Source organism: Anopheles bellator, chromosome 2 (assembly GCF_943735745.2).
Source record: "Anopheles bellator chromosome 2, idAnoBellAS_SP24_06.2, whole genome shotgun sequence".
NCBI lineage: Eukaryota > Metazoa > Arthropoda > Insecta > Diptera > Culicidae > Anopheles > Anopheles bellator.
Window position 1 is genome coordinate 16,465,969 of NC_071286.1, and position 12,710 is coordinate 16,478,678.

The 12,710-nt window shown below is 53.6% G+C and overlaps 1 protein-coding gene across 1 annotated transcript in view; it reads left to right on the forward strand.

Moving 5' to 3' along the window:
- The window catches only part of LOC131207084 (hornerin), a 69,341-nt gene extending 56,782 nt beyond the window's left edge, over positions 1–12,559 (forward strand). Inside the window, exons 3-4 of the mRNA XM_058199693.1 lie at positions 2,595–2,781; positions 10,706–12,559. Of these exons, the coding sequence (XP_058055676.1) occupies positions 2,595–2,781; positions 10,706–12,559 (2,041 nt within the window). The remainder of the gene's footprint in view (positions 1–2,594; positions 2,782–10,705) is intronic.
- The last annotated feature ends 151 nt before the right edge of the window (positions 12,560–12,710 follow it).

Below are 12,710 nucleotides of genomic sequence, written 5' to 3' on the forward strand. Positions count from 1 at the left end.
TCGTCGCGCCACTGAAGCATGAAGAAAATTGACTTTAGTTTAACTTTACGGCTGGACGACACTTTTTCACTTCGCGCGCCCCACAATGCGGACTTCCTTCCCCGAACCGGTCCCGTGCCCTGCTTTTGGTGGTGTGTGCAGGAGCCGGAACCTCAGACCACCGGCTTTGCCGGCCTCACCGGTTAGTTTTCGGTAACTTTCTTAGCCCAAGATTCAGCACAAGGTGCATCCCGCGGACAGATCCTCAGACATCGCCCGGCCACGACGCCGGAGAGGATGGTGAAATTGGGAAAGTTTGCGGGAAAAGTTTAATAAAAGTCAAGGCCCGGGGGTCATCCCCACCAGGACCACACAACACACCGATGCAACGCTCGTCGTCGTTGTCTTCCTTCTTTTTTGTCGTCGGTCCCCTTGATTCTTTGTCGGCCGAGAAGACAGTGGGCGAAAGCTTTCCGGTTTTGTGGGGCCGGCCACCCTAGAATACACGCCAGGGGTCAACGTCATCTCCGGGTGCCGCCTGTCGCATGGTAGATAAATTAACTTTATTAAATTTCTGCTACGTTCCTCAAGTCCGACGGCACTGTTTTTTTTGTTCACTGCAAACGGGGCAAATTGCGCGATAAATCCTTCACGACACGGATCCACTGCGCGTCAGAGATGCCCGGTGACATATCCGGACTCGGCGTCCGACAGGAGCTCTATCTACCACCATACTTGGGGAGCTTGAGAATGCTTAATTACTCGAAACACAATCGCACTTTGCACTTGTGACTTCCTGGGACACTCTGGGCTCTCTAGTCGGTCGGGATCGGGTTTACAAACGGAGCACGCGACGATGACACCCGGGTTAATCGATCGATCGCCCTCCGAGTTGTCACCCGATTCAGTACCCGGGCGAGGTGTCAAGTGTAAGTAATGAGATAAATCAAATATTTACCCAGAGCGCGCGCCACAACGGTTCATCCGGATGGTGGCCTCGTGCCGGACGATGTCCGAATTGGAAACTTACACCATTTCATCGGGATCGAATCGGAGGACTCTTCCCGTAAAGACTTGTCCCCAGAGTGGCAATAACAGTAAAATTGATCCCAGACCTCCCGGGCCGACTTCCAGTTCGGAAGTCCAGTCGAAGAAGTGGACCTAACAGAGCACCGTATCAAGTGGCGCTCGCCGGCAGTCGCAGTGCCGCCGGACCTGGTAGAGCTTCCTCAGTTGCTGATTGGTGTCCGGACCCGGTGAGAGTCAGATGTCTGAAGTGGAAATCCAAAAACTGTCTCACCGTAGTTCTTCGTCGTTCGGTGGGTTGCTCTTGCTTGTTTGCCTTGTTGTGGCTTTCCCAATCAATCCATCAATCCCCAAATCCCCTCCACGCAGCCCGCGCAGCAGATATGATTTTGATTTCATCCGCACTTTTTGCCTGTAAAGGATGTGTGGGATCATCGGCAAGGACGACTCTCCTGTGTGTGGCCGGAGAATGCCAACCCGAAAAAAATCCCCAGCCCGGCGGAAAATCAGAGGAAAGCAAAATTGCACGCCAAAAAGGATGCTCCGTCAAGCGTTAAATAAGATGAAGGCTGGTTCGTTAACTTGAGCCTCGGGCCGCTCGCGCCCCGATTGAGCGACAGTCGTCGGTCGATGCCGTTTGTCGGATGTTGCGTCAACGCTCGACGTGGGTCGAACAGGGATTGAGAAGGATTAACGCGCGGGGCGCTCCTGTGGTCGGTGTAACCTTCGAGGTGCTTCGGAATCGATACGACGGCCACACTCCACTCGACGAACACCGAGCATTTCGTGAACGGGAGCCGTTTCATCTCCGGGACCAGATTTCGCACACCGTTGATCTTTTGCTGCGCAACCAAGACTTCTCGGTCCGTGAATGGTGTTTTGCGTTTGAAGTTCCAACGGGGCTGCATTCCAGCGACGGAAATTGTTCAATGAGGCGGTAAAACTGACACCTCGCCAACAGAGTTTACGATTGGAAGCCATGGGTTTTTGGATTGGCCAACTGGTCCAGCCACCGGCCGTCCCGGCGTTGTCGCATATTTATGTTAATTCGAATGATAATTAGCGTCACCTGGTCGTGGCGGGTATCGAAATCCGGCGAAAGGCCTCAAGTCGGGAGATGGTCGATGCCCTGATCGGAATGATTGTGAGTGGAATTAATGTACCGGCAGGGAGTGCGACACTAATTGGCATCGAGTTCGATACCGTTCCGATGGCTGCTGCCGTGAATTGTCTCCAGAAGGTGCGTACGTGGCATATATTAATATTTTACGGTGGTAAGGATCGACTCCTGAACGACTCCAGTCCTGTGAACGACTTGCGCGGTACTGTTCAGAGCACAGAAGACCATCTCCACTTTTCCCACGGGAGCAGGGAAAATGGGTTTCCCAGTGAAAAATTCTCCGACTCTTGCGGCGGCCATTAATTAGCTGTCGCCGCGACACACCAACCCAGGAGTTCTTCGTCGGTCTCGGTCGAGAAGAAGTCGCCCAGAAAAATGGGGATCCTCATCAATAGATAGTTGAGACACAGAGAGAGAGAGAGAGAGAGAGAGAGTGAGTAATTAATCGACGTTTTTCTTCTCGTTGCAGACATAAGCGAAAAGTTCAAAACTTCCTGCCATGCAAGACGCCCACCCGGGGCGGACCTCACCATCCGCACCTGGACGCGGCCGGTGTGCACTCGGGAGCCCACTCGGTAACGTACGAGGACCCGGACGTACACCTGGGCCACCATCCGCTGGTGATGCGGCACCATCACCATCACCACAACATGGAGGTAAGTTGTTGGTCTAGACCCCCCGAGACGCCTCTCAGATATCCAGAGAGCCCCTTGGAATGCAAGTGGCCCACGCTAGACCCGCGTGCTGCTGCAGCTGCACACGCATTTATCCAAGTCTTTGACACCGGACGCCCGAAATTCCCTTAACGCTCATGTGGGAACCTTCAAACACTGTTGTAGCCTCTCCCGACTCTCCTGTTTTGTGGCCAACCCACTTGTAACTTGTCAAATTTAATTTGCTCTGTCAGATTACATTAAATCATTTTTAAATTGGATTACTCAACGTGACATTTCGTTTCGGGCCTTTTTTCCGGTCCCCCTTTTACGTTACGAAACCGAAACCCCCCCTCGTGATGGTGGTGGTGTGGTAATCAATTTTTAATTTCCGACTGCGCCTTTTTGGCCAGTCGGGACACGTTTTGGCCGCTGGCTGGCTGGACGAAATTGTCATCAACCGCATCAACCGCACGACATCACGATCCCCGACGTTCGATCGATCAAACGGAGCCGTTGGCTAATTGATAAGCGCGGCCACTCGCGGGAACTCGCGGGTTTTGTGTAATGTTTTCAGTCCCCCCCACCAGGCCAGGCCCCCGGTGTCTTCGGCTCGTCAAGAGACCTCTTCACAAACCCGGCCACGGACGGAAGTGTTCGGTTTTCTTTTTCTCGGACTCTCGGGAAGGATGCTTTGAAAGGATCACGGGCTCGACGCGGGGATGGAACAATGGCCCGCCGCGAGGCTTTGTTGCCGCCGGTGTGTGACACAGGATCACAACTGTCATAATATTACGACCAACCTTGTCAAAGCGTCGGTGACAATAGTTCGCTCAGTTCCGGAGAGCGCAAAAAATGCGAGCGCGATCCTGAAGGAGGATCCCGAAGAAAAGAAGGATCAATGACAGCGGAGCATTCGGGGCGTTGAAGAACGGTCCAGGTCCCGCTCCTCGATCCAGGATGTGCGTGCCACGCGAGAACAACGGCGGTTCTCGGTTGCTTAACGAACGCGAAGAGGGCACCAGCAACGGCGAAGTGAAGCAAACAAAAACCTGATCCTGCCGACGCGAATCAAGTCCCCCTGTTTCGATTCGTCCGGCCGTCTGCTAGGGGTTGCCGTGCACTGGCGCAACAAGAACAAGATTTTAAGACGTTCCCAGCCTGGTGCTCAGTCCCAGTTACACACATGCAGCATAGGAATCATAATCGCACGGGCCCTCGGAATGGAAATGATGACTGACTCCCGTCTTGAAACCGAATCCCTCCTCCGGCCGGTTGGCCGGTAAGAAAAATGTATTCCCCAGCCCTGTATCGTATTTCTTTTCCACCTCTACCCGGTTCGGCTTCGGCTGGCTGGCTGGCTGGCTGGCTGGCCGTGAAGCCGAACCGCGAACGGAATAGAACCCCGGCAAGAAGACCGGAAGATCGTCGTCGAAGACCGGCGAAGATCCGCGGCCAGCAGAAATGTATAATTTTGTGATGGTACCGAGGGACACGCCGCGGTGTGCGCCGGCTGAGGAAACTCTCATCTTTCAGGTGTCACTCGTAGACGAGGAGGAACGACCGTGTTCCTCGATAGCGCAGCTCCGGGCCTCTGGGCCTCTAGAACCCCCTCGCCAGAAGAATCGGGTTGAATTATTATTCCGCTGGATCCTGAGCCGCCTATGAGTGAGATATCCCCGACCTCTAGTAGGACTCTCTCTCTAGGACGGTGGTCCATTCGTTCGTTGCTCAGCGACTCCACTTTGTAGCTCGGACCTCTGGGGAGACCTCTCCTAGGCAAGGCAGGCTTTAATTTATTTGTTTCCATTTACATTTCATTAAACTTTCGCCCGTTGGTGGGCCTCTCGGCTATCGGACGCGAGCCTATTCTCTCCGTAATCGGTGGTCTCTCTCTCTCACTCTCTCTGTCTGTCGGGTGAAATGTCAACGAAAGCTGGTGTGACAGCGAGTCGCGTTCGCGCGAATGATTTACCGCGCAGAAGGACCTCATTCCGGTGGCTTCACCGAGCAGGGGGACTCCATGGGCTCCACGTGAACGCGCTCTCGCTCAGGTTTCTGTTCCCTCCATCAAATGGCTTCTCGAGATCGGGCGATCGAGCATCTCACGGGGGTTCTGCTCGGGACCTGGGCTAGGTATGCTACGACCGCGGCCGCCAAGGTCTTGCGGTCGCCTTGTGGTCTCGCCGGGGTTAAGGGGTGCGAAACGAATTATGATTGGCGTGTGATGATCAAATTTCGTGTGCCTGTGTGTAATAATGCTGTCAAACATGTTTATTCCGCCACCACCCAGTACCCTGGACACCCTGGACGGCAATGCGCACGGACAGCTTCTCGCGCCAGCTGTGGCGCGCGGCTGAGAAGCTGTCATGCTGGGATTGAGTCGCCGGACAGCCTAGCTCGGCCCCGCGCTCGACCCACAACCCCGTGCGCTAATTAACAACCGCCCCGCGAGGAACCTCAGGCGCGCGCAGATAATTAAACTAAAAATGTGCGCGCCGTCTGCCGTCTTGTGGGGGGAAGTGAAGCCGGGTTAGCAGCAGCAGCTGGCTCGGGAATAGCGCCGGGACCGGCGGGCATCGCGAAACGCTTATCACTCTAAATTATTTTGGAAATTTGTTGAAAAAAGGGTCGTTTCTCAAGTAAGTCTATTGCCGCCGCTAGGTTATGTGCCCTGCTAGGCCAAGAAGCAGGCGGCCGCACCGGCGCCGGAAAGCCAGCTGGTTGAGCCGATAGACAGGCGGCAAATGTGTTTAGATCGACTGACAACCGTGGCGTCGAAAGAGGCAATAAGGAAGGGGAGCTCTCAAGTCCACTGCGCGAAGGCAGTTTGGCTACAATCAAAACCGTGTTTTGGGATAATCCGTTTTATAATCGGTTTTATTGATCGTTTGTCGAGGCTGGATATCCTAAACTACATTTAGATCCATCCGTGACGGGATCCATTTGAAGTCGTTGTAAACCATGGATGTAGGTGAAAGAGCGGCGCTAGATATTTAAATAACTTTGATGGACTTTTGAGATATTCGGGGATTGCTCATGGTTTTTGGATATCTCCAAATAGCAAAGGCGAACGTAAGTCAATAATTAAAAGCTGACAAATAGAAGGCTCCAATTTATTAAACCCGCAGTTATTACAGTAACAAAATCTATTTTACAATGTTCGGTTTAATACTGGGTTGTCCATTTCGTAGTTTCTAAATCATACAGTTGACACCTTACAGTTTTTGAATATAGACAACTCAAGTGGCTATCTTTTTTGTTGAATTTTCGCCATTCTAGAAAATGAATCGCTTAACAACAGAGTAACGTCTTAAAATTATTAAAACTTACTAAAATCTGGGGATTCAACGTAAATTTGTTTCGCACCATTAGAAAATATTGTGGGCTTCAACTGTACAGTCAGATTTGGCGAACATTTGAAGAAACGAAGAAAAGTCTAGCTAACCGAAGGATTGTAGCCTATTGACAAGCAACAACGAAGACAATACGCTAATTAGGTTCTAGAGCAAAAGGCCGAAAAATCAAATTTAGCCAATTCAAAATAGGTAACCGATTGATAATAATTATTGGGCATAAACATTTGCGTACGAAAATTCTGTGTTAAAGAGCTATTAGGGCTAGAAATACGGCCCGGTCCGTTCTTCTAAGATTTCAAAAAAATCTATTAGGGCTAGCTGAATAAATGAAAAAAATTCTGAAGTCGGTTTGTTGTTACAAAAGACAAGAATTACATCCATTACTACATTCTAGAGGCCATCTAGCAGCTGATTAACTCGACTCACTCAAGACTCGGTTCATGGTTGATGCCAGATTGCACTAAAATATTGCCCAATATACGAAAAGAACTTCAACTCCTGGCTCTTCACACTTCTGACAGTCATTCAATTGGCCAATTAAAAACTTTCTTTGAACATCCGGTCAGTAAATCCTCTAGAGCAAACATGTGGCCATTGAAAGTTGCACAAATATTTTCCCAAAACATTCAAACACAACGACAGAATGTTCCAACAGATCCAGAACAGCGTTTAAGCCAAACTGCTTGTTTGTCTCGTGAAGCATTGCAGTGCAAAATGAAAGGTTTATGTTAAACTTCTTTACACATCGCCCGCGCTGTCTCTTTCTCTCTGTTTGTGGCCATAGGATCCCGGCCCTCCCCGGTTGGGATTCCGAGATTCCGGCGAAACCGCAACCAACGAACCGAACCGCGAACCAAAAAAAAAGCCAGACTCCCAAAAGCATCCTGAGCCGGGTGTGAAACCTTTCAACATATTCGCACGTCACGCTGCACGTCACTTTCTTCCGTCGCTCAACGCCCGGCCGGCCAGTTTGTGGTTCACACGCCTCGCTCGCTGCTTCGTGCATTGTTTTCCTTAAAACTGTGTGTCTGGCCGCGTGTGGTATGCGGGGGTTTACTGCGTCTAGTCGAGTTCTGTCGGGACACCGAAGCAGAAAAAAAAATTACGAAAGAAAAGACTCTCCAAACAAACAATATTTAGTTTCAGCGCTCCGAGAGAAACCTCAGCGCGCCCGGGTCTGTGGTCAAGCGATCCCCTTTCCCGTTGGCCCCCCCTCGATGATCGGCCGACGTGAAGTTGATCGACGTGCCCCGTGCACACTCGTGGAGGATATCAGAGAGGGCCAGTTAATGGGGTCCGCGCGGTTGCGCCACGCCAATACATCATCAACACGCGTAGTGTAGCGTTGTAACAACAACAACACACACATCGAGACAGGCACGGAGCATAACAAAACACCGACACAAAGTCGCGGCCACGGACTTCTCGAGCGTGAGGCCCTCGAGAGAGCGAGAGCGAGAGGGGCGATCTCTTGAGATCGCCCGCTCCTTGGGTGGCATTCTTGGGCCTGCTGCTGCTGGTGCTGCTCCGGGACACAGCTGCGCGGGGTGGGACCACACACAGCGACGGCGAACGAGTTGCCGCGGCCGTTCATCATCACACTCCCCATCATCATCATCATCATCGCGCGCGCGCGCGAGCGCCCCCAAAGATTAACCTCGCGGCGACCCTTCCCGGCGTGTCCGGTGGGGCTTCGCTATCTAACTTGAGACGGTTTTGATAACACAGACACACACGGAGGGAAAACACTCGAAACAACCGAAACTCCCGGCTTGATGTTGTTTATCCAGTAACGCTTGATACACTCGCGCGCTGGCCCCGGAACCCGGGCCCATTCAAGATCATGTTTCCGCGCCGGTGATCATTCGCCGCGCTACCTTCCACCGCTCAAGTGTCGTGTTCCCGCCCCTCCATCGCTCACCGTCCCATACTCCGCGAAGTTCTCAACAAGCCGGTTGAAGAGATCGGGGCTTCGGCTAGCCCCATAATGATATCCGGAAACACGAACAATCGAACTTCTCTTGGCGGTGGCTTCCCACTTCACGCGCCGCGTGACAACAACAGGCAACAAAGCATGGCCAGTGGGCGGGATGGGGGGTGGGGTGGTGGTCTTTCAACACCTTCAATCGCTGGACCCCAGGCGGCGGTGGCCCCTGGGAATGTCTTGCGCGAGGCTGCATCAAGTGCTTCTTCAGTGCTGCTGCTGCTGCTGCTGCTACTGACAGCTGGCGATGGTGGCCCTCGGTGAGCGTTTCTCCTTTGCATTCGAATGCGCGGTATGCATATTTATTCGATGTTGGAAATTGGAGAAAAAACCCTGCACAAGACTTTCTTGGGGGCCACCACCTCCCCAGTAGCATCGTTCATGATGGAGCACCAATCCGTGCTCCTCGCGCGGTGAAGTGCCTCTCGAAAGAAGCGAGCCCAGTCTATGTCGGAAAATTCCGTCGCCGTCGAAACGTCTTACATACTCCCCAGGACTCCCCCTAGGACTCCCACCCCGATATGCAGTCCACTTCCTGCAGAAATAAACATATTTGGCACACACAGTACGCTGTGGGACCGGCGGCCGCCGAGATCAGTGCAAACATCCCGAAATGGCGGCACTGACACTTCGTTTACACGGAATAAAGGAAAGCGCCCTGAAAGAGTGGACAGGTGAAGCGGCCACAGATTGCGGATCCTGTGTGCCGCTGTGTGTAAAAGTTTCGCTTCGAAAGGACGTTTCCCAGTTCCCGAGGCCGATGCTGAAATCCGGAAGAGCTGGTACCAGTTGTTTGGAAGCTTTCGATCGCACGATCAATGGGACCGTCGAGCGTCCGGCAAAGAAACCAAACCAACCTTCCCACTGAGCAAACTGCTTCCGGTCCGGTTGCAATCGATTGTTGACACAGCACACAATACATACTTTCAAGCGCAATCCGCAAGCTTCACACTTTCGCCACCATCGCCACTTCTTTCCGGCTTTTCTTCCTGTGGCTCTCCGTGTAACTTCGAGTCCTGCTGAAGCAGAAATGGTCCAAAATATGGTGCTCAATCGAGATTTACATCGGGCAGATGGGTAGAAGGCAATCGAATCAGGTGCGCTGTGTGGGGTGTGTGCCATCCTCGGATTATGGGAAACTTTACGGGTTTGTTCGCATCAAGCATCCGAATGCTCCAATGTGTTTCCGTTTCCTCGTATTTTGTTGACTTAAAATACAACTTAGAAATGTTAATGAGATGGTGCCCCAATTAATCGATTAATAGGAAACAATTGGTTGGGATTAACAAATGAGACGCCAAACATAATAAATATAGATTAAAAATAAGATGAATGCACAGTGACAGATAAGAAACGTGGCTCGAACTGTTTAAGAGTTCCATTCGGACCATCCGAACATCTTAAAGACAGTTTTGAATGACACCCAAAACTAATGGATGACTTTTTCCCCAACCTTATATGACTTCCATCCCTTAATGTAATGGAATAAGTAAGAACTGCAAAATATGCTTCCACAGCTGTTATTACCTCATCAGTTGATGAAAAACGCATTCCAATAATGAATTTGTTTAGGTCCAAAGGGACCACATTTAGTCTAAATGCAGCGTACAATGAGATGCAATGAGATGCCTAGAGCTTCTACTAAATATCCTTCAGTCAATCCCCGATTTTCCAGTACAATGCTGTTGCTGTTTTTGGACGACCTTGAGATGGGTCGTCTTCATGGCTTCATGGCGTCGTCTACGAACACGTGTCAATTCAACCCATCCCATCTGTTTAGTGTATTAATTGAAGGCAAATAGTCCTTATACACTTTCAAAATTCGCTCATAAATTTCCTTTGCTTTTAAAGCTTACAAAGTGAACAAAAAATGAAGTAACAGATTGAAATAAAACTTCACATACGTTCATATGAAGAGTTTGCTAACATAGAAATTAGGTTAGTAGCAGCGCCCTCTATTATTGAAGCTCAAAACTTACTGAACAGCCTGGTATTAATGGCGCAATGTTCAAACGTATCAAAAACATAACTTTCAAAGGCTCGCAACGGAGTACCGTGAAGCGTGAAATGCGTCAACTGTTGGCCAGGTAATGTTTATGAAAACTTTACAATGAACTCTCAAACTCCAACACGCGCCACACTGGTCTTTGTGCGGCGACACTCGGGTTTCTATACCTTCGCCTTGTAATCTCTTATCAAACACTCCCCTCCAAAGAACAACAATCGTCGACACACACACATGCACACTCACGTTCATTGTTCGCAGACTCTTCGCTTGAATCGCCACTCGACGCGAGAGATGTTGTGGCGCGTGAAATGGCGCACAATGAAGTGCACACATTTTCACACCTTTCGGCGAGTGCACCATAATCATGGCCATTGTGCCATTGTGCGTTCCATTGTGTGGAGGGGCCCACAAAAGAATTAACCACCGGCTGGGAGTGCGCGCGCTCCAGACGTAGAAGGGCCCCCTTGAGTGTCCTTTTCAAACGCATCCCCCCCAACGGCGGCTCTCATTTACTGAAAGAGGGGTCCTTAAAAAGGCGTTTTTAGTAACCCTCGCTCCTCTCCCTTTCCGTTGCAGCTGCACGCGAAGCAGATCCACTACCCGAGCGGCTACCCGATGCCCCGGTCGCCGCCCCTGTTCATCTGCTCGTCGCCCGGCCCGGACCCGTACCGGTCGCACGACAACGTGTACGAGGAGCTGGAACACGGCCACCTGCACCACCACCACCACCACCATCCGCATCACCTGCAGCAGCAGCAGCAGCAGTCGGTCGGCGGGCGGGACACGGACTCGGAGCCACCGATCCAGTCGGACGATGACTTCGCCGAGGATGAGCTGAGCCTGCCCGGGGATCGCTCCTTCCACAAGTCCCCGTCGGACGCGACGACCGTGGCCACGATCTACCACGACCGGAGCAACGGTGGCGGCAGCAGCAACAGCGCGGTCACGACGGCATCGGCCGCCACCGTCCCTGCGTCGGACCTGGGAGGCGGTGTCCTGGAGCGGAACCGAACCGAACGGAACTCGCTCCTGTCGTCGTCGTCCTCATCCAACGCGAACGACAACCCGATCCCGCTGCCACCGCGCGGTGGCAACGGGTCGAATGGTGGTGGTGGTCCATCACCCCCTGGCGGTGGTGGTGGAACCGGAACCGGAGGTAGTCTCGGCAACAACAACAACAACAACGGAAGCAATAGCAGCAGCGCCAGCAACAGCAACCGCAACTCGAACTCGAGCGCGGACTGCGCGAGTGGCCACAGCGGGAATGGCAATGGCAGTAGTGGCGGGAGCAACAACAACAACAACACCGGAAGTGGGAAGAACGCCGGCGGAGGCCAGGCGGACCAGGGAGCGTTGCTGGCCGGCGGGCTCGGTGGTCTGTTCCGATCGCACCGGAAGCAACACCACCACCCATCGGCCACGCTGGGCTCGGGAAGGAGCCGGGGTCGGAGAGGCGGAGGACAACACCCACTTCCGGCGGCGACGGCACCGGCCCCGATTCCGGCACCGGATACCGATCCGATCGGGTTGCCGCCGCTCTATGACGAGCGGGGCATGATGACGCTTCCGCCGCCAGCCTACCACCACCCACTGCACCACCCGGTATCCGGTGGCCACCACCACCAGCACCACCTGATGAACAGTCTGAACAACAACAGTGCGAGCAGCGCCAACAGCGGCGGGCGCTCGAACTACTACAGCACGATCGACGACGACGAGCTGCTGGATCCGGTGGAGCGGCGGAACCGGATCAACGCGCAGTTGTCGGCGGGGCCGGCGGCCGTGTCCACCATCTTCCGGCACCGGGGACCGGCCCCGTCACCACCGCTACCACCTCACCACCATCAGCACCATCACCACAACAACAATGGGCCACTGCGGCTCGGATCGCGGACGAACCCCCGGAACGGGGCTGGCGGCGGCGGCAGCGGTATGCTGCGGAACGGGGTCATCGCGGAGCCGAACCCGGCCCAGTACATCTACCACGAGCCGGTCAGCTTCCACGAGGGCCTCATCTACGACGGGTGCCTCTCGTACAGCGATCGGAGCGGCGGAAGCGGCAGCACCGGTGGCAGCACCGGAACTGCCGGTGGCCATCCCTATATCCTGCCCCAGTTCAGCACGTTCCGGAGCGGGTCCGGTTCCGGTGGCGGCGGCGCAGTCATGATCAGCGGAGCTCCCGGTTCTGGGGCGGCCGCGATCTACTCGCGTGACTCCAGCTTCGGGTCCGACTCGGGCTACAGCCAGCACACGCAGGCCTCGAACCGGAGCGGTGGCGGCTGCTGGCAGGGCCATCGACCCCACCGGCCGGCCCCGCCATCTGGCGGACCGTCGGTGAAGCACGGCGGTGGAAGCGGTGGAGCCACCGAACCGACACTGCAGCCGGTCGTCAGGCCTCCCAGTCCGGTGTCCGGTGTCGGCGGCTCTTGAGAGAAGCCGAACGATGGCGAGGACACGATGGCGACGGGTGCCGGTGCCTCGCTCGAACCCTTCATCATATCCAGCATCGTATACGGCAAGATCCTGCTGTGAGCCGGAGCACACCTCCATAAGTCAAACTTATACCGCGCGCGCGCGCCAT